The sequence below is a fragment of the Mesoplodon bidens genome, assembly GCF_964165515.1.
Source record: "Mesoplodon bidens genome assembly, chromosome: 19".
Lineage (NCBI taxonomy): Eukaryota > Metazoa > Chordata > Mammalia > Artiodactyla > Ziphiidae > Mesoplodon > Mesoplodon bidens.
The window spans coordinates 4,659,275-4,681,131 of NC_138179.1; the positions used below are offsets into that span (position 1 = coordinate 4,659,275).

The 21,857-nt window shown below is 54.4% G+C and overlaps 1 protein-coding gene across 1 annotated transcript in view; it reads right to left on the reverse strand.

Moving 5' to 3' along the window:
* Positions 1–381: 381 nt before the first annotated feature.
* Positions 382–21,857, reverse strand: part of AKAP1 (A-kinase anchoring protein 1) — a 34,013-nt gene continuing 12,537 nt past the window's right edge. Inside the window, exons 2-11 of the mRNA XM_081218054.1 lie at positions 14,291–15,938; positions 11,618–11,751; positions 9,979–10,105; positions 9,093–9,220; positions 7,051–7,228; positions 5,620–5,770; positions 5,152–5,219; positions 3,984–4,057; positions 3,716–3,778; positions 382–3,291 (exon numbers count right to left, since the gene is read on the reverse strand). Coding sequence (XP_081074180.1) covers positions 3,217–3,291; positions 3,716–3,778; positions 3,984–4,057; positions 5,152–5,219; positions 5,620–5,770; positions 7,051–7,228; positions 9,093–9,220; positions 9,979–10,105; positions 11,618–11,751; positions 14,291–15,914 — 2,622 coding nt within the window. The 5' untranslated portion in view covers positions 15,915–15,938 and the 3' untranslated portion in view covers positions 382–3,216. The remainder of the gene's footprint in view (positions 3,292–3,715; positions 3,779–3,983; positions 4,058–5,151; positions 5,220–5,619; positions 5,771–7,050; positions 7,229–9,092; positions 9,221–9,978; positions 10,106–11,617; positions 11,752–14,290; positions 15,939–21,857) is intronic.

Sequence of the window (21,857 nt, forward strand, 5' to 3'; positions counted from 1 at the left end):
ACATCCTTTATAACACTTGTTCATGGAGTCTCAGTCTTCCTTTCTGATCATCATAGAGTTAAAAATGTTCACTCTCTGGCCTAGATGCTGCCAAATTTCTCCTGGATTTGTTTACGTACATTTTAATTTTTCAAATAGGCAAAATGATGGATCTCTCCTGCCAGTGTTTTTCCAATTCTCAGTTCCAAAGCTTTCCTGTGGGCTGGTCAATTAGCCACTGCGGTGTGTGTTCGGGGAAACGGAACGAGGCATGATCGTCCTCATGTTGCTGCAGAGCAGTCGTGGTTGAGAAGCTGGCTTTGGGTCTCAGCTCCACTCCATCTGCAAAGTAGTCAAGTCCCCAGCTTCCACCTCTGGCATCAGGCCCTGCCTTGCTGGGTCGTCATGAGGACTCGTAAGTATTACCTGTAAAAAAGCACGGCGTCTGATAGGAAGTTCTCCAGCTAAGCCTTGTTCGATCTTCAGCCTGCAGTGGTTAGGTGCCACCTGTAAGCTGTAGAAGGTGCAGCAGTAACCCCAGAACCCAGCCTCCACGCTGACACCCCACGAGGTCTGGTCACTCCTCCCGTACCCAGCAGGGCCCCGAGGACCAGAGAGGGGCTACAGTGCACACCAACACCTGCGGTGAGAACAGGCTGGATGCTCTAGCTCCTGTGCTCAGCCATCCACCTCTCCCTTACACCCTGTCCGGCCCCAGCTTCTCCCGAGGTCAAGTTCACACTTAAGCTGGCCCCTGGATGGCCCACAGGTAATTCAAAGAACGTATCAAAAATGTACTCGCCGTAGGGTCGAGTGGAGGGTCGCCGTCTGGCCGGGGGGAAAAAGCACCTCTGTAAAACCGTAAACCCACTCCTCTGTAAAAGCAACAAGATTACCGGCAAAATGGTCAAACTCAACTTTTTCAGAACTCTGGAAATTAACCAAAGGCCCACAGCAATCTAAGAAGTGTTTATCCGAAGAGTACATGCCTTTCAGCAACTTCCAACTCACTTGTCCTCCAATATTCCAACCCTGAAGGTTAAAACCCGAGACACCAAGCACAGCCCACCTCCGCATCCCCACGGCCTCCCCTCCCCCGTCCTGGGGCCTTATCCAAGGACCCTGACCCCGTCATTGGTCAGACCAAGAGCCATCCCAGAGGAAGCCTGTCTCGGCTGGACCACCCTGGCTTTGGTCTCTGCTCCTTCCCCTCGCCCATCCTCCTCCCTGCACCAGAATCACGTGGTTCCCACCGCCAAAACCCCTCCAGGGCTCGCAAAGATAGACACCAAAGCCACACACCCAGCTTTGTGAGCCCTCCTCAAACTAGCTTGAAGGCTCCCAGACACCCCTTCCTGCTCCAGTGATGCACACTGTAGGGAAAAAGCTTAGAGCTGAGTATACTCCACCTTGGCCGAAGTCACACCCAACTGCCTCTGGGACTTACTAGGGCTGCTGGCAGGTAAGACCACACGAGAGCTGTTAGTGGGCCAAGCTCTGCACAGGCAGGGGTACCGGGTTGGCCCACAAGTTCACGCGGGCTTTCCCGCTGACACCTTACAGGAGAACCCAAACGAACTTCTTGGCCAACCCAACACTTCCAGCTCATTTCATGGCCTTACGAGGTTGCTACCATTATCTGATCCCACAGATGAGGGAATCTGAGGTTTGTATTTCAACCACTTGGTACCCACAGCCGGGGACAGTGGCTGCAGCTCTGCAGGAGGATGCCTTCAGTGTGAAAGACCCTGAGGCTATCTCAGCTCTCCGGAGACCCCTGGAGGGGTGGGCAAGCCCAGAGGCACAGAGGCCTGGGCCTACCTTTAAGAGGAGGGGCCCCTGGCTCAAGACTGAGCTCCGCTCTCACCATGTAAATGTATTTCTTTAGATCATTCTGAGTACTACAGTATCTTAAATAACTTCACAGATCTATTAAGAATGCACAAAGACTTTGGGAAACGAGTGCTTTAAACTCAAGCCTGGCTATTTGAGACCATCACTGGAGGAAGCCAGAAGAAGCTTGGCTGCCACCATGTGGGGCAAAGGCAGGGAAAATACCAGATGGAAATTTCTGGCTAAACTGTCTTCAAAGAGCCACGGGTCTCCTAGTTTAGTTGGGACCCTACAGCCCATCACACTTACAACCATCCTTCACTTCCCTTTTTCACATGGAAAAAATGCACTCAAAGTTACAATGTATACAACTTGAGATTTATATAAGTTTAAGTGATTTAAACTGCACAATGCTGAATGCAGTCTAAAAATGAATCAAACACACACCACTGCAAGGTAATTCAATGAGCTGCTTTTTTTTCTTTTCTTTTTTTTTAAACAAATTTGTACAGAAAAAAAAAAAAAATCCCCGGATCACACCTATACCATACAGTCACCCTGTCAGGTACGCAGGATGCGATGGGAGCTGGGACGGGCAGCGGTAGCCGGCACAGGCAGCGGTAGCCGGCACAAGTAACTTCTGCTCACAGACAACATGGGACGTGGAAAAATCGTGGGTTCCCTTTGTTCTCCAGTGTATCTTGTACAAAATAATTACATTTTTTAAACATATTTACAGAGTTTGCACAAATAGAAAATGGTTACAAATTACAACCAGGCTTCGCAAGACAACAGTCCCCCCCCCCCACCGCCACTGACCGAGGCTGGAGGTATGATTGCTTTGTATTTACAGATGCATTAAAAAGTCTGCCTTCTTAGAGACCTAGACGGAATTTATAAAAAAAGGTTAAATATCATAAAGTGATTTGTAAGCTGTACAAGTGATCGATGCCCATCAGTCAGCTCGTGTCTTGCTCCCTGAACATAGACTCTGAAGGTAAAAGAAACCCTTCCCCACAAGCAAGCAACACCTCCCCTGCCTGTCTGCTACAGAGGTTTGGGTTTGGGTTTGGGTGGAGGAGGAAATAGGAATGAGGGAGGAACGGAATGGGGGGTGGGCAGGACAACCTAGTTGAGACCGTTTTCCTTCCACTATTTTTTTTAAATAAACAGCTTGCAACCAGGTTAAGCCGACTGGCTTGTTACGCGCCATCCTATGGCTTTGAGAAGAACCCACAGTTCTTTCCTTGTCTCAGAGACGAAACATCTCAACATGACTACAGCACAGAAAGGACTTTCGGGGGAGGACAAATGTTTGTAATTCCGATGTACAGTCTTTGCCTTGAGTACCAAGCCCAATTTCAACAGTGCAAAAAAGACTCCAGAAGCGGCGTGGGGATGGGGTCAGAGGCTCGAGTAATAGCTGTCCACCCACTGAGCAAGTCCTCGCTCCACCAGCGACCGGTTTATCAACACCACCTAGGAGAGAAAGGTCTCTGGAGAGCATGGCCACGGCACCAGGGACCACTTCCCAAGCCAGCGTGGGTTCCCCCCTCACAGCCCAGGCTGCCACTCACTGTAGGCGCCTGAGTCATGGGGTGGAAATCTGATTCATCTTCTGGGCCAACAGGGGATTCACTTACAGGTTCTGTCGGCATGCAAATAGCCTTTCCAATAGGCTGAGGAAAGCTAGGCTTTAGTACCAGGAGATGAAGGAGAAAAGCCAAATGGACCAGGTCCAGGAAGGCTCACGGACATTCTGTTGTGGGGACTGTCACGTGCACTGTAGGGCGTTTAGTAGCATCTCCGGCCTCTACCCGCTAAGATGGCACTAGCATTACTCCCAACTGTGGCCCCCAACAGCGTCTCTGGACGATAAAAGGGAAAGAAGGCCAGGACTCACTTCATCCCCAATCACACTCCAGAGCTGAATCAGAGGGAGGCCGGTGGGACTGTAACTCGTCACCTGCAAACAAACACACACAAAACCCTCCACACCATGTTTAAAAGCTACCCCATGCACCTCTCCTTAAAGACCACTGGCCAACCCGGGGTGTGAGGCACAGAAGCCCAGAGAGTTAGGCGGGGCCGGGAGGGACTGCAGATGCCAGGCAGGAGGCTCCTGAGACAGAGCCTGTCCGGCCTGCCCCCCGCCCCCCCCAGCCACACACCTGGGCCAGCAGTGCTGCATTGCCTGTCATCTCGCTCACAGCTGCATCCGCCTCAGGTGAGAAGTGGTCATTATCTTTAGGAGAAGGAAAAGCAGCATTTAGACTCTGAGGCGAGGCACTCGTCACTCACACAGCTTGCAGGTGTTTTCCAAGCAGAAGACTTCACACACTCCCGTGGACTTAAGAACTCCATGGGGCGTAGCCACACCTACGGCAGGTTCAGAGCCCCAAGCCCCCCCGGGGCTCCAAGTGGGTACACTCGGGGTGCCTGCTGCATGCCAACCACTGGGGGACGGAGGGCCAAAGGGACAGAAACTCTGCCTTCAGCGGAAATACCACCACCACCACCACCGCCACTTATTTGGGGGCCGAACGGACTGAGCACGTTTTATGTGTCCTCACACCGAATCAAGAACACGCTTTACAGGCGAGAACACGGAGACACAGGCCCAGTGGCCAAAGGTCAACCAGCTCCCAGAGCGATGCAGGTGGAATTCAGATCCAGGCAGCTGGCCACACAGCCCAATTCAGGCAGCGACTCTAAGTGGGCAGGGCACGCAGACCACATGCTTTGTCAGATTATACAGGTCACGTCCTTGTACAAGGACATACCCAAGGCGAGGGACAGGAGGGGCAGGATTAAGGTCTGGGAACGAACTACGTTCTGGTAGGTGCCTCCGTTGGAAGCCTCTCAAAGCTGGAGGCCTGGGTAGAGTCTAGAACAGTGGACCTGAAAGGGTGGTCCACGGACCAGCAGCACGGGCATCACTGGAGAACTTGTTAGAAATGCAAGTTCTCGGGCTTCCGCCCAGACCTATGCCATCAGAAGAGTGGCAGCAATCTGTGTTTGCTTAAGCCCTGTAGGTGAGAACAAGGGTCTCAAAGAGAAAGACCTGGGCTTCCCTGGTGGCGCAGTGGCTGGGAGTCCGCCTGCCGATGCAGGGGACACGGGTTCGTGCCCCGGTCCGGGAAGATCCCACATGCCGCGGAGCGGCTGGGCCCGTGAGCCATGGCCGCTGAGCCTGCGCGTCCGGAGCCTGTGCTCCGCAACGGGAGAGGCCACAACAGTGAGAGGCCCACGTACCGCAAAAAAAAAAAAAAAAAAAGAGAGAAAGACCTACTTTCAACACCTGCCTGCACCCCCCCAAGCCAGAGGCCCCCCCGTTACCTGCCAGGGGCATCACGCTGTCCAGAAGGACCTCCGCTCCCTGGAACGGCAGGGTCACAAAGTCAGACCTAGAAAGGCAAGACAGGCACAAGCTGAACACGGACTTCACGGCTGACTCACTCTGGGCTGACGTTCACCTTCTGCTTAGCGCCGTGACCCCCACAACCCAGGGTGAAGCCACACAGAGGTGCACACGACAGGCAGCAGGCCACAGCGCCCAGCTCGCCCTGCCGCAGGCCTGGCCTCAGAGGCGCTGCTTGAATCCCGCTCCCAAAGAGAAGCCGCCTCACTTTTGCCTAATGACACTTGGGGGAATTCTTCTACCAGACGGGCCTTTCTAGCTCCGTCTGGCTGAGGCGAGCATGGAGTTTGTTTATATCATACTCTGCTAAAACAGAGTAGGCAGCAGCAGGGAAGAATCAACCCACGTCCCAGGCTCCAGCTCTGCAGAAACCACACCCGGCTCACCGGATTTGCCGGAGCACGTCTACTTTCACTCTCTTGTATCCACCGTAGTCAACGTAGCGAATCTCGACTTCATTGGTCTCCTCGTAGGAGGCCACCACTTGGGCTCGCCACCAGGCACCGTCCATGCCGGGGGCAGCGCAGATGACCGTTACTGCAGGGCCAGACAAGAGCATGTGCAAAGGCCTGGCGCAGGGCAGGGCGACAGCAAGCATCCCCCAAGGGAAGGACTTGGCCCGCCTCACATCCGTGCCGCCCAAAAAGCTACCCAGACCAAAAAGTGTTCATCCACATCTGTTTACTCGGAGACTTACTGAAGCCAGAGGTAGACACAGATTAATTGGAATAAGCCAAGTAAATCCCAAAATTCAGGGAATGGACCAGCAAATCTGCCTTATACTCTTTAAGGGAATGTCCCAGAAAAAAAATCGAGAGCCTTCAAGTGCAGATCTCAGTGGCTGGTTGCTAGCACCTGCTCTGGCCCATGACACCTCAGATGGAGGGCTCATCAGAAGGCTCCCAGGCCTAAACCCCACTCCTTCTGGCCTTTGCTTCAGGAAGGTACTGAGAGCACTAATGCCCGGGGCAGCCAACCAGGCCAGAGAGCAAGTGCCCCCAAGTGTCGCCAACCGCACCCTGGGGTAGCAGGGGTGGGGGCCTGTGACACAGCTGGCCACACTGTGTCCTAACCCTTAAAGGCAGCCCCTGGCGCAGTCACCTCCTGGCCTCCAGTTTGGTCTTTACTTCTGGGTTGAAGCAACATCAGAGAATCTGACAAAAGTGAAATCCTTATTCTTCTAAAAGAAAAACCATAAAAAAATGCTACCGAAATCTCAAAGGTTTTCCTCACGCCTTAAAGCCCTCTAGGGGCTCCAGGTTAGGAGTCCCTGATGGGGTGGGTTAGAGACACGTTTCGACATTCGATTCCCGCTAACGAGGGCAACAAAGGTAACAGCTCCTGCGCAGGGACCACCTGGGCAAGTCACTGACTTTCTCACCTGTCGACTAGAGATGACCCAACCCACCACAGACAGGACTTTGTTGCACTTGGGGATCTTCGATGGGACCTGCATCTGCATCAGGTACTGTGCATGTTTAACACACACAGTAGCCAACTGCAATTCCTAGATCAAGTGGGCATCAGCCCCACTCAACAGGTAAGTAGCAGAGCTGGATCCAAACCCAGGTGCCAACACTCTACTCTGACCCCTTCCCTCCGTCAGCCGATGGAAACGCCATATTGGGCTAGCCAGGAAACTCAGCCCAGCACACTCCATGCCAGCAGCAAGAACCCAGGGATGCTGTTCCCACGAAGGGCCCAGAACAGCCTCCTCTCAGTCAAGACCAAGGGCAGAACAACAGGAGACCCCCAAAGCTTCTCCCCAAGCCTGGTCAGAGCCCAGGTTCCCCTCTGACCCCCAGGGCAGCACTTACTTTCCACTGGGGTGGGCAAGGTGGGGATTCCAGGCTGCGAGTAGCAGAGGTACATCTGCTGGTCCAGGCTGCGCAGCGCATGGAAGGTCGGGTGTGTGTGCTGCTGCACAAACAGGTGCCCAGCATTGACCTGGTTGACCACGATCACCTCCACAGTGATGCCATCCGGGAGCATGAGCTGCAGAGAGGGGAGGGGTGGTGAGCACGGCAGCAACTCCTCTCATGTCTGGGATGAGCACTGAGGCCCCAGGGCAAGTCTCAGAACTATAGCACATCTTTGAAAAAGGCATGACTACCCAAAGCAACGTGGCACCCAGAGGCCGACAGAGGTGCAAGGAAAACTATTCCAGCCGTGCAGCGTCTGGCTCCACTGTGGCCCTTGCCCTGCAATACCACACGTAGCCACCAGAGGCGGCCTCAGCTCAGCTGGGCAGAGAGGCTCCCAGGAGCCAGCTGTGGATGGAACGTCCCGCCTCCCACTGGCCTGGGCACAACTTCCCTCCCTCGCCTCTTCCAGAGTCTATGAGACCCAGGGAAGGCAAACAGGAATGAGGTGGCCACTGAGAACAAGAATAAGAGGCAGGCCGGCCCTCGGACCCCTCAGCCAGCTCCCTGGGACCTGCAGCTGACCCCAGGAGCTCTGGTTTGACAGCATCTCTCTGCTCTGCCTTTCTACCAGCAAGCAGAGGCCTGAGGTCAGGTCCACTGTCAAGGTCTGCACAGTCCGAGTCATTTGTTCTTCTCGACTCTCCACTGACATCTTCCCAACTCACTCCCACTCTGGGATTTGGAAGGCAGGTTTGCTCGGTGCGAGGTCCCATGTTAAAGACCCCAGAAGAGGCCAAGATTGGTCTCTCAAAAACAACAACAAAAAAACTGTCCTTAAGGCACTAGCTTCCCTGCTACTAAGGCATCATCCGGGTGCGCTGGACACAGTAGGGCGGCTACTCCACCTCCCAGCCAGGCGGCCCCAAAAAGAGCCTCTGGCTGAGAGTTCTGTGCCTCCCCCCGCCCCGCTCCCGCCCCCGTCCTCTCAGTGCTGCTGGCTGAGAGGCACCTCACCAGTCCCACCCAGCCACGGAGCACAAGGGGAGGGAGGAAGCCTTACCAACCACTCACTTACTTAAAAAAAGAGTGGGTCTGTGGTCGAACCCGGTGGGAAAAACCCTATGATTCAGAAGTGAAGCATGGAGTGGGGTTCAGCCCACTCCCAAATACCCATGGGAAAGGAAAGGGACATTCACCTCTTCCCGCAAAGCACGAGGGTCTTTGGAGGGAGGAAGATACCCTCCCCTGAACAAAATCCAGGGAGGCCGTTTGCTTGGAGCTGCACACGCACTCCACCTGTGACATGCAGTGTTCTCGGCCTTCAGAACCCTACAGCTCCACTCCCGGTGAGACGGGGCTCAACAGGGCTGGGGGCACACAGCAGGGAAGGGTGACAGGCCCCAGAGAGCCTGCAGCCCCAGCACGCAGGCCCCCGACGCGCCCGCTCCCCCTCTGCCAGGGGTTCTTCTCCTTTGTGACCCAGGAGCCTCCCGTGAGGCGGGAAGGCGAAGGGGGGCCTTCGCCAGGGCCACCGCTGGACCTGGCTCAACCAGGAGGAGGGAACAACGACACAGCACGAGCCCGTTCGAGCCCCAAACGGCAGGTCCCAACCAGGTCTCAGAGGTGACCCAGGACACGGCACCAGCGCTAAGGAGTCCCGAGCCAGCCTGCACACACCCCGTCTGGACAGACTGTAATCCTCTCTAGGCAAATGCCCTGAAAACACAAAGGGTGCCCAGATGGCAGAGCCGGGGGAGAGTGGTCCTTCCAAGCAGGGACCGAGAGGCCTGCGGCTTCCTACCAGCACTCCGGCCCTCAACCCGACCCAGAGAACACAGGCTAGAAGCAGGACTGACGGGTGGAGGGCAGAGGTGAGAGGGCACAGGCATCAGTGCGCTCCCGGCCTTCCTGGCCCACGGTCTTGGGAGTCTCCTGTTTGGGGCAGGTTGGGGGAAAGGGGCACAAGCAGCCCCGGCCCCCAGGAGCATGCTCACCCAGGAAGTCATTGGAAGAGAAGGCAGTGCCAGCGAAGGCAGTGGGGGAGCGTAGATGTTGGTGAGGTTCAGTTCCTTGAACTTCTTCCCAATCAGGCTCAGTGCCTTGTCCACATGATGCTGAGAGCCTGAGTGGTGTGTGGGGAGCAGGACACAGTCACAGGGGTAAGACAAACAGCAAAAGTGAACTCAGGCACACCCCCCACTGCACGGGACTTTTCCTAGAGTTCAGGTACATCTTTAATGTGCCAAAATGCCAGGCCTCGCCTTAGGATGAAAGGCATCTAAAGAAGCTTGCCGCCTGTTGACCTTTCAAACGAGACCTCTATTTTTTTTTTTTTTTTGCGGTACGCGGGCCTCTCACGGTTGTGGCCTCTCCCGTTGCGGAGCACAGGCTCCGAACGCGCAGGCTCAGCGGCCATGGCTCACGGGCCCAGCCGCTCCGCGGCATGCGGGATCCTCCCGGACCGGGGCACGAACCCGTGTCCCCTGCATCGGCAGGCGGACTCCCAACCACTGCGCCACCAGAGAAGCCCGAGACCTCTACTGTTGTGACTACACTCAAGGTAACAGGAGCCTAGCAGACAGGGAGGCCTGGCCTTCATCCACCATCAACCCAGGACCCCTGGCCTGCCCCTGAGTGCCCACACCTTTCCTGACCAGAAGACCAGACTCGGGGTGGGGGGTGGGGGCCCGAGTCTCCTTCAAGCACCATTAGTGGAGATGAAGGTACAGGGAAGCCCCACTCCCTTCACCTAAGGGTGAGAAGCAGGGCTTCCCATTCAGAGACTTAAATGCCAAAAGGGGAGCAACTGGGACTCAAATGCTTCAAGTTCCTTACGTTTCAGGTGAGAAAACTAAACACCGGGCAGCAGCTGCCACTGACCTTCTATGTGGCAGATCTGGATGTTCTGGGTGTACGGGAGGGTTGAGATGTAGATCTTGGCACCAGACGTCTGCTTCAGAAAACTCACGTACCGTCCCTGCTTGCCAATCAGCCGACCAACCAGGTGCTTCCAGAGAGAAAGAAAGATGAGAACTTAATGAGAAATCAAGTCCCTGCATCCCCGAGACCTGCCTTTGTTTTATACCAGGTCAGGCTCGAACATAATACCTGTTAACACGTCAGCACTCACTTGTCAGGCACGGTTCTAAGCACTTACATTTACTCAGAGTAAATGTATGAAACAAACAGCATGTGTTTATCACCATTTTACAGTTGAGGGAACAGACCCAGAGGGGTTAAGTAACTCACCCAAGCTCACACAGCTACTAAGCAGGTGAACTAGGCAGTATGGTTCCAGGCCTCGGCAGTTTCCATTTCATCCCCGACAGTGGGGCCCATATTCAGAAGCTGCAAAGGCAGTATTTTCTCCTCCCAGATCCACACTATGAGATGTTTCACTAGCACAAAGTTTGATTTACAAGTCGTCCACCCCTCCAAGTCTGCTCAGGTCCGAAGAAAAGGCTCGATTTGAAAATAAAGGTCTATGAAAGAACCCTTGGGCTCCAAACTTAGCCACGATGTAAGACGAGCCCTGAAACATTCCCCAACGACCCCACCCCGAGGAGCCGCTAGGGATATGGTCACTCCTCACCCAGAACTGCCTGGGTGTGCCCTTTGCAACCACTGAAAGAGAAGAGGGCAGGACTGCCATCAGGGTCACCAGGGGAAGAAACAACTGAGGGAGCCAGAACCGCAGGGCAGAGCAGCCCCCTGGACCCCGAGTTCAAAGCAGTCCAAGTCTCCACCTCGGTGGGAGGCTAAGAGCCTCAGGAGAATGCAGTCGGCCAATTATTTCTGAGCCCCAGAGACAAACATCAAGATCAAGCTAGTAAGATGTAAGTTAGAAAAGAAGCTAGAAACCACTTAAGCACCCTGGAACTGGGGGACTGGTGAAGTAAATTGACATTCACACAATGCATAATGCAGTTAAAATTACACTTTCAAAGAACAACACAGGAAAACGAAATTGTTAAATATTTAAAAACATTAATTAGAGCAACATAATCTTAAGTTTTGTTTAAAAACCACAGGGTGCAAGATGAGAAGGAAATAAAAGTCCTCCCAGTCCCTCTCGGGTGTAGAATGAGAGCTGATTTTTATTTTCTTCCCACACTGCTACACTTCTCAAGCCCTCTAAGATACAATTTATGCTGTGCTCAATCATAAAACACACTTTGCGTCGGAGAGCATGAGCAGAGCACAGTGAGGGGACTCCTGGCCGGCCCCTGCCCTCAGTCCGGTCTTGCTGGCATCTCCAAACAGATCTGAGCCCCAGAACCACAAGAAAAGCCCCAGAGCTGGGGAGCAGGCCTGCGAGTTGGAAGAGGACGCTCCTGAAGGCAGCTGGAGGGATTCCACTCTGCAGGAAGCTCTCTGGACCCTGGCAAAGTGGAGCGCTCCCATCCCTTCAGCCTCTGGCTCCCTGGGAGCTTCTTCCGGTTTACGGCCCCTCCCTCAGACCCCTGCCCCCAGCCCGATGACGCTGCGCCTGGGGGCACCGAGAGCTCGCAGCCCTTACCTTAGGCACCTCGATCTCCCAGATGGTGAGGTCGACCTTCTTGGGATGGGAGCCTGCCTGGGCATTCTGGAAACCGTCAGGCTTCCTGAGGCCACAGCAGCTGTCCACCGAATCCATGCTGTTCCCGTCCGAACCTGCAGGGGAGGACGCAACACGCACAGACACCAGCCAGAGCAGTTAATAACGTCCAACTTCCAAACTCGCGTTCCTGGGAGGCCCCCGCCCCTTGCCCCCTCCCTCAAACTTGGCAGGTGGCTGTCAACTCGCAGCCTAGAGGCTCAGAACAGCCCCAGTGCAAGGAGGCCCGGGGGTGTAGAGGCACCTAATTTTAGCCTGTCACTTACAGTCCCACTTGCTTCATTGGCAGCCGCGCCCAGCACAGCTGCTGGAGCAGACAAGTGGTGAACTACGAAGAGAGCGACGCCGGCCCAGGAAGGGGGGATCCACGGGGGGCCAGCAGCTCCCACGGTCTCAGCAGCTGGAAGGAGGTCCAGGCCCCCACGGAGACCAGCCCGTCACAGCTGGTCCGCACCCTTCCAACCATGCAGCCCCTCAGACGAAGGGCCCCTGGTCCCCAAGGCCCCAGGCCTGGGCACACAGGCGGTGGCCTTCAGCCAAGCAGAGCTAGAGAGAGTCCCCCATCGCCCTTATCCCGGACAGGGCCCTGCCAGAGAAGGTGACGGAAGGAGGCCCCCCTTCCCTCTGCTTAGGCCTGACTCGTGCCCCTCTGAATGCTCTTCTGGGCCCAGGGTGGGTCTTCGACCCCCGCTCAAAAACCGGAGCGAAAGTTTGGTCCCGAGAGGAGAGAGCGGGAGCGGGACTGGCTCCGACAGGGGCTGCTCCAGTCCCGCGCGCGGTGTGCCAAGGGGCCCATCACAGAAAAACGGGGGCCAGACCAGCTTCAGAGAAGAGGCTCCGGCTTCAATACGGAAGGCTCAACTGCCAGGAGATCACGCCTCAGAGTCTACTAACCAGGTTATTTTCCACACGGTTCCTCCAAAAACCCTGGACGGACACGGTCCTCTGCCGAGCAATCCACATGCTACCTGGATGCCGAGGAGGCAGGCGCTGCTGCCAGCTAAGGACGAGCCACCGTAAAGTGACTCCTTCAACCCCGGGGGCTCAGACGGGCTTCACGCAGGGACCACCACCCCATCGGAGAAGCCTGCTTAGCCGACCTGCTAGAACCGGAGGTGGCTGACGGCGGGGCTCGGCTCGTACACGGCCCCCAGCCGCTGCCCGACGGAACAGGACGGGCCTGTCACCCCAGTGACACCTAGAGGCGGCTCCAACCACACCAGGACTCCGGCAAGGCCGGCTCCACTCAGCTGGGTGGTCCCTGGGCCACTCTAAGCTTTGACTTCCTCGCGCCCAAGGCAGGGCTGGGGCGGGAGAACGCTGGAAGGCTCGAGCCTGGAGCCGGGCACAGCTAGTGCTCAGTGGGTGGCTCCACCATGCTCCCACCTGCCATGCCCACGCCTCCCCGCTCACCACTCTCTCCCCTGCAGCCTGGACACATGTGAGTAGCTACTACAAACAAACTGGAGTCAGCACCGTGAGGCTGAGGGGCAAGAGGCGAAGGGAAACTCCTTTATTCCTAAAAGATTGTCACCCACTTTAAGATGCTTTAAAATAGTTTTAAAAGATTTTAACACCCCTGAAGTTGGGTGCATCTTACGGTCTCTGGCATCCTACACTCAGGAGCAGCAGCGTTTTTTTTTGCTTTTAGAGGTACACACAAAACAGTAGTGTCTTAATCAACAATGGCATCTTACAGGCGACAACTTGGAGCGTGTGGTACACACCAGATGCTGCTGACAGCCGTAAAATTCCCAAGGGTCCCAGCCTTCCCGGAGCCGAAACGGTAGGGAGTGGCTCCAGGACAGGCAAGCTGGCTACCCACGGAGGGAATCCACGGCCTCTTTCCGTGAGATCAATGAAAACACCCCAGGCAAGCTGCAAAACCGGGGACAGGAGGTGCTGCCCTGTACGTTAGCGGTCTGAACTGTCTACGCTGGGGTCAGCACTTGAAAAACCCAGTGGACACTTCATTACCAAAGTGCCCCTTTCCCGGGGGTGGAACTGCAGCTGCCCAGGAAGGAAACGGCTGAGGTTCTCTGCGAAGGAATAGGTGGCAACACGCAGGAAGGCGCGAGCCTCCCGCAAGGATTCAAGGCTGTGGCCATTCTCTGGGCACTTACCCCAAAAGAGCTTCTGGAGAAGGAAAGCAGGCGAAGACGTGGGAACAAGCACGTGATTAAAAGGAAATAAACCGTTAAAAAGCTTACCCATCCTCGGTACTCAAGGGAATTAACGCTGAGGCGGCCTCTCCTTTTCAGAAAAAAAGCTACTACGAGGTTAGCGTTTAAGAGAGACGCACACACTCAGGTTAATGGGTGAACCCAACTTTGAGCTGGTTCCTGCGGAAGGACTGGGAAGGGTCCCTGGCTGACGGACCAAGTGACAGTTCCCGTGGCTTTGGGGTTCAGGGCAGCTTAACTTCGCAGTTACCCACCAGCTCTATGCTGTACCCCGACTCTCTGCAGGCCGGCTGAGACACAGCACCGAAGAGCACCGTTACTTGCACAGGGAGCACAGGCAGGCCGGCTGCCTTTCCCGACCAAATAAAGGGAGACCCCCTGGTCCTGTGAGGGACACCCCAGGCCCTCCTACCTCCCGAGCGGTCTGCTTCCGCACCCACGGTCCATCCGTCCTCAGCCCCCAGGTCCGACAGCTCCCCTTTCAGCACCCCGTTGCTGAAGGGCACAGTACTTTCTGGCAGCAGCGGGGTGGCAGCCTTGTCCCTGGGGCTGGAGGTGGTCTCTGTACAAGAGTCTTCGAGCCCCGAAGTGCTGACGGAATCTGAGCACTGCCCAGAGGAGGCCACGGAGGGGACACCCTGGCCGTTGTTGGACACGCAGGGGACACAGGCGGCATCTTCTGCCAGGATGCCTGCCTCGTCCAGTGACTCTCCGAGGGAGGCGGCCGGTGGAGGGCAGCGGGCCAGGGACACGTGGTGCGCGGAGTTCTTTGGCTTCCTGTCCTTGGTGGGGCTGGACACAGGGCTGGTCAGGCGGCTCACGTGGGTCTTCGGTGGTGGCAGAGCCTCTGCCAGCGGGTCTGCGGAGGGTAAGGCGGCGTCCACCGGGCCCGTGGCTGCCTCCGCTGTGGCCAGAGCAGGCTCCGCGGCATCCCGGCCCGGGGCAGTTCTCTGGTGGGCTCGGGCACAGCTCTCCTCCTTCGGCTCCTGGAGCTGAGCGGCCGAGGCCTGGTGCAGCCGACCCGCGATCCTGCCCATCCTGGTGGTCAGCACCTCCTCGGTGGCCTCCAAGATCACTTTGGAGATGATCTGGAAGGCAACCTGCTCGACCTTCTCGTTTCTGTCCCAGGTCTCTGCCTCGCCCGGCTCCCGGCTGAAGTCTCCGTCCCAGCCTCTGCTGCCCCTGACCCGGGGCGCTGGCGTCTCGTCGGGCGCCGCCGGCTCCGAGTGGGCCGACTCCACGAAGGTACTCAGCAGCTTCCCCACGGGGTCCCCGTCCGCCGCCAGCAGGCTGCTCCTCCCTTTCTCTCCCCCTCCTCCCAAGGGAGCCAGGCTGGGGGCTCTGCTGCTCGGCAACTCGGGGCCCTGCTCCCGGGACAGGGGACCTTCTTCCAGCACGTTTTCTCCCATCACCGCGTCACCTGTGCCTTCGGCGCCACCCATCTCCCTGGTCTTCTCCCCGGGGCCCACCTTCTCTGCGGGGGCTGCAGACTGGCCCTGCCGGCGCCACCCTGCCGGCCTGCCCATCACGGTCTCTCGATTACACACCTCAGCTGCTTCGTGGGGGAACGGAACGCCTTTTGGGGACGGCAGGGGACACTCTAGAGGAGCAGACGTGGCTTCGTCACCCGTCAGAGCGAGCTCCACCCTGGCACTGTCCTCTTTGCGTGGTCCTGGTCGAAACCTCGTGTCCGCGGTGCTGGGAAGGCCGCCCGAGGACTCTGATCGCCGGTAGGCCGGGTGTGCCTGCAGCAGGGCCGGCGGCTCCACAGGGGGCTTGCTGGCGGTGGGGAGGAGCTCCCTCTCAGGCGGCAGGGTGGCACCGGGGGGCGGGGCCGCCGCTCCGGGACAGGGGTCCTCCACGGGGAGCGCTTCCTCCGTGGCAGGGCCAGCCCTCAGCTTCGCAGCGCTGGCCCCCATCTGTTTGTTGTGGCTGCTGATGTGCTCTTTTTTCCGAGAGAAAAACCACCACCAGCCGAGGAGCGTCAGCACTCCAGGCAGTGCCAAGGGGAAAAGGGAGCGGAACTGGATCGCCATCCCGGAGGCCTGCAGCAATTATACCTGCGAGAGCAGGAGAGAGAAAGGGGTGCTATGAGAGCCAGGTAAGAGGGTCCTGTACGACTGCACAGCAAAGACAAACAGGTTACGGCAGAGCCTTTGCTCCCCCACTCTCCCTGACCCTGGGAGGAGCATCCCTCCCTCTAGGCACACCCAAGACTCTGGGTGATCCTTGGAGGTGGGGGGGCAGGAAGACACACCTCCCCCCACTTCTGCTCCCTCATCCACGCGCACCCCCTTGAAACAAGCTGAGCCTTCTCTTGAGACCAAACCCCTTCCTGCATCACTTCTTGATGCCGAATTCTCCCTATGTTCCCCCAAGGGACTAGTTATGTTTAGTGCTTTAGTTCTCTAAACTCCCAGAACACTTATCTATTCAGGTGGTGTTGGAGCATTTTTAAATACCAACGGAATCCACTTGTACATGTCCCTCGCGTGCACCCCCAAAATCATGAGTCAATGAAATAGTAGTTATGCAGCAGTGAAGTCAGAACAGAGGATGAGTAAGATTTTTAAAAGGGTACGGGAGGACTTCCCTGGTGGCACAGTGGTTAAGAATCTGCCTGCCGATGCAGGGGACAAAGGTTCAATCCCCGGTCTGGGAAGATCCCACATGCCGCGGAGCAACTAAGCCCGTGCGCCACAACTACTGAGCCCACGTGCTGCAACTACTGAAGCCGGCGCACCTAGAGCCCGTGCTCCGCAACAAGGGAAGCCACTGCAATGAGAAGCCCACGCACTGCAACAAAGAGCAGCCCCCGCTCGCCGCTACCAGAGAAAGCCCACACGCAGCAACGAAGTCACAACACAGCCCCCCCAGAAAAAGGATAGGGGATACTCCAAGGTGAGGGACCAGTAAAACACACAGTGGCGTGGAGATAGGGTCATGTTTGAGAGTCAAGTCGTTTAGTGGGCTCGATGAGGGTCCTGCACCCGCTGCAGAGTCTGGACGTTTTCCTGCAGACAACAGAGAACCAGCTTTGGTCTGCAACGCACACACACCGAACTGTGTTTCTAGCTTATTCTGGGAGCAGGACAAAGAGTATCAAGCGAAAGAAAGCTGAAGACCTAGTCCGTTAGATCCAGGTAAGCAGAAATAAGAGCCCAGAGGAAGGCGGTAGACATGTAAAGGAGACGGGGAACTGTTTTCTTCACCTGTAAGATGGGGACACACCTTGTAAAGGATGGCTGGTATAAGGTCACTTGAGATACGTGTTAATCCTTGTAAAGCAGGGTTAGCTCTCATTAGAGGTATGTGACAAACTTATTCTAGAATACACACTTGTATCCTCTGCCTCCCATATAGCAAATTTTATTCTGTCTGCAAAAACTGTAAGTCTTCTTAAAACCAAAAATCCTCCACTGATATGGTGAATTACTCCTTAATTTGGTTTGTGCTTTGTTGCAGAGATGAATGTAAATGCTTTATAACAACTCTTATTTACTTATATCAATGTTTAATTTACTTATATCAATGTTCTCAGGAAAAACCAGAGCACAGAGTTCCCCAGGTGGTTCTAATGTTCAGCCGAGGCAAAAAAAGTTCAACCACTGCAAAAAAAAAAAAAAAAAAATTCCTGGAGACTTTGCTTCTCAAAGTGCAGTTTATGGACCAGAAGCACTGAGCATCACCTGAGAAACTGCTATAAATACAGTATCTCAGTTCTACCACAGACCATTTAACAAGACCAGCAAAGGACTCACAAGCAACATGACAGCTTGTGAAGGAATCTAGGAAAAGCGTTCTCCTCCAAAGTGAGGGGGTCGGGGAAGGGTGGGAGTGGTCATCTCCAGAAACTCCTTCATCTGTAAAGATAAACCTTCTTGCTAATATTTGAAGATGAAGCAATGGGATTGGAAAATACAAAGCAGAGTTAAACAATGGCCAGGGCTCAGAAGACTGTATTAATCCCTTCAGGCAGAAAACTTCAATGATGCTACCTTAGAGCTTCAGATTCAAACACGGAACCTCACTAGATGCTTTCCCTTGCATGGCTTAATCCTCAACCACCGGGTTTGGAATACGTATTACCATCCTAAAGGTTAAAATAACTCAAGGTCACACAGCCAAGAGGTTGAACTCAGGTTCTACTCCACATTAAATCTAGAACCCACTTTAACGAGTCTGTGCAGACGAGGCGTTGTACAGGCCAAGGGAAGGAGAGGTTTGCACCCCTCTTAACACTTGATGGCCCTACTTTTTGACCCACGTCCTCGAGCAATGGAAATAAGAACAAAAATACACAAATGGGACTTAATGGAACTTCAAGGCTTTTGCAAAGGAATCAATGGATAAAGGATTAATCTCCAAAATATACAAACAGCTCATGCAGCTCAATATCAAACAACAAATAACTCAATCGAAAAATGGGCAGAAGACCTAAATAGACGTTTCTCCAAAGAAGACATACAGATGGCCAAGAGGCACATGAAAAGATGCTCAACATCACTAATTATTAGAGAAATGCAAATCAAAACTACAGTGAGGTATCACCTCACACCAGTCAGAATGGCCATCACCAAAAAATCTACAAATAATAAATGCTAGAGAGGGTGTGGAGAAAAGGAAACCCTCTTGCACTGTTGGTGGGAATGTAAATTGATTCAGCCACTATGGAGAACAGTAGAATAGAAAAAGAATTACCATATGACCCAGCAATCCCACAACTGGGCATATACCCTGAGGAAAGCATAATTCAAAAAGACACATGCACCCCAATGTTCACTGCAGCACTAATTACAGGTCATGGAAGCAACCTAAATGCCCATCGACAGATGAATGGATAAAGAAGATGTGGTACATATATACAATGGAATATTACTCAGCCATAAAAAGGAATGAAATTGGGTCATTTGTAGAGACGTGGGTGGACCTAGAGACTGTCATACGGAGTGAAGTCAGTCAGAAAGAGAAGAACAAGTATCGTATATTAACGCATATATGTGGAATCTAGAAAAATGGTACAGATGAACCTGTTTGCAAGGCAGAAATTGAGACACAGATGTAGGGAACCAATGTATGGACACCAAGGGGGGAAAGGAGTGGGGTGGCATGAATTGGGAAATTGGGATTGACATATATACACTATTATGTATAAAACAGATAACTAATGAGAACCTGCTATATATAGCACAGGGAACTTAACTCCTCTTTGCTGTACAGCAGAAACGAACACAACACTGTAAAACAACTATACCCCAATTTAAAAAAACAAAACACCTTGATGACCCTACCCTATGACCCAAAAATCCCACACCTGGAATCTTTCCTTAAAAAAAAGAACCCCAGGCAGAGGTCTATATAAGAGTGCTCACTGGGGTATCATTTGCAACAAGACTCAAAGCAATGGCTGCTAAATCTATTGTAGACTCCACGGTGATACCAGTTTTGGAGAATGAAGCTGATTCTCATGTACTGACATGGAAAAATTGCCATGATACAGAAAATAAAAGCTGTAGACCACTGTGGGTATGTGATGTCTATGTCCACATAATCCCATGGAAAAACTGGGAAGGATCCATGCCAAGCCTTTCAGCTGTGGAAGAGGGGAAGGTTTGTACGTTGAGCTTGTATCGTACAAACCTTCCCAAACTTGTTTGTTTCCTTACCTGCAAATAGAGATAGTCTTGCCTTCTTCCTTTTGGAAAGAGAGATCTTTAAATTTCTTTACCAGAGATTCTCCAACTTGGCTGCCCATCAGCATCACTTGGGAAGCTTTTAAAATCTCACAGTGGTACCCAGATCAATTACATCAGAATCTGAGGGTGAGACCTGGGCATCGGGTTGTTTTTTTTTTTTTTTTTTTTTTCAACCCGGGTGATTCCAGTGTGCAGTCAAGTTGGGGAAATCACTGTTCTGTAACAACCTGCACACACCCGCAAAAAGGTGGTGGTAGATTATGGAGATTTGCTTTCTGTTCAGTGTCCTTCACATAAAAAAAATAAATAAAATGAAATTTGAGAAGGAAAAGAGGTTATGGGGGGCGGGCACACTCAGGATAAGGCCTGTTATCAGGAAATCAAGTCCCACCCAACAGATCACGTGCAAAAGCAAGTGGGGCTGGGGTCTGAACACAGGTTTTCTTCTCGTCAGTAAAGTTATATTCTAATTCCTTATTATTCTAATCCCGTTTCAGCAGGGCTTATAGCTGTGATTCCCATGGTATTCTAGCAATTCTCCGCTCTCAGGTGAAAGATTAAATGGAATGGGATGGAGAGGAAGAAAAAGAATCCTATGTCTTAACTACCCATAGGGGGCAGTCTCCTCACTTTACACACCAAGGACCCAAGGCCACAGACTTACATTGGGGTGTGTGTGTGTGTGTGTGTGTGTGTGTGTGCGCGCGCGCAAGGGGGGGAGTTGCTACCAAGACATAAACTGCTTCTCAAAGTAGCTGGAAGAAGCCCCCCCCTTTGGAGCTAAAAGCCGATCACAGGGCTCTGCTCTCCAGCAGGTGCCCCCACCTCACCCCCAAGATCACAGAAGTTGGCTACACTGTAATAAGGCAGAGGCCCAACACAAACCCCCGGTCTAGCTTTGGTTCTGCACTCGAGGAGATCCACACCGCGACCCAGGCCTCCCGTCACCTCACCTGTTCCGTCCCCACTCCTAGTTCAGACTGAACGCACAGAGCCAGCCGCCTGGGGCCATGACACGTGCTCCCTGCCTGCTGCTCTGTAGCCCAGGGACACCGCTGCCACTTGCCCACCTAACCCTGCCAGCCAAGCTCGGTGCCCAAGAGACTGAGGCTCAAGCCCCCAGATCCACCATCTATAGCGCCCCCCACCCCCCCGCCCCCCAACAGGCTACTCAGCTAATGACAGCTCAGGAAACACCGTCTGCATTTCCAAGCCAGACACATACCCCGTTGTTGTGCCAGAAGGGCCTCAGCGAAGGGGAGAGATGCTGCCGCTGTGAACCAGTGTCACCCACCCCACGGGACCCTGAGTGTCCCACCGGATCCCAGGGCCCACCACTCTCCCCAGGGACTAGAGCGGAGGCGCCAGGAGCCGCTGCCTCTACGTAAGGAGCAGCAGCAGCCCCTCTTGTCCACGCCCACAGGGACGGGAACTGCCCGACAGGGAGAGCTCCAGGCGCTTGAGAAAAGAGGTGTGAGATCCCCAGAAAGAAGGGGAACACAGGGCTCGTTTACCTTTAGCAAAACCAGGGGATTGGGACTAGTCCAGGAGCCCGCGCCACCGAGAACAGAGCCGGGAGCCGCCGGATCAGCAGACACCCCACCCAAAGGTGGCGGGTTCAGGAGGCCAGTGGGTTTCACCAAGGGCGCGGCGGCCTGGGGGCACCTCACGGGGAGCCCCACTTCTCACCAGTCAAGAAAAGTCCCTCAGTTCCTCGGCCCCTCAACTGCAAAGGGCCCTCTACCTGAGCCGATTCACTAAGACAGACTTGTGCATCGGTAAGGCGCCGTTTTCCCTGCTCTACCCGGTCTGATAGGCCTGGACAGGTGGTGCAGGACGCACCCACCTTCCCTGAATCCTGACGGTGCTGCCTTCACGCGCACACACAGCTGCAGCCCTCACAAAGGCCCACTGCTACCTTCCTTCTCTGGGCACAGACTCATGTATGAGCTGCTCTCTTTGCCCTGGTTTTGTGTGCATGTGGTTTTTTTTTTTTTTTTTTTTCTTTTTTAAACCTGAACCTCTAAAGAGGTTTGTAGTGGCATTTAACACTGGAGGTCTAACACGCACTCACTAATGAAGATGGCCTCCTCCCCCAGGGCCTCCCACCCCAGGCCCAGGACACTCAGGCGCAGGAAAACCTTGCAGAAGAATGCAGAAGAATGCCGGCCCTAGCATTGGTGGGGAGGAGACCTGGCTATTTTGAAGCTGGTGGCACTGAATAGCTGCCTGCTTATTTTTAGCAGGTCCATTTGCTGGGAAATAGATGCAGGCTGGCTGGCT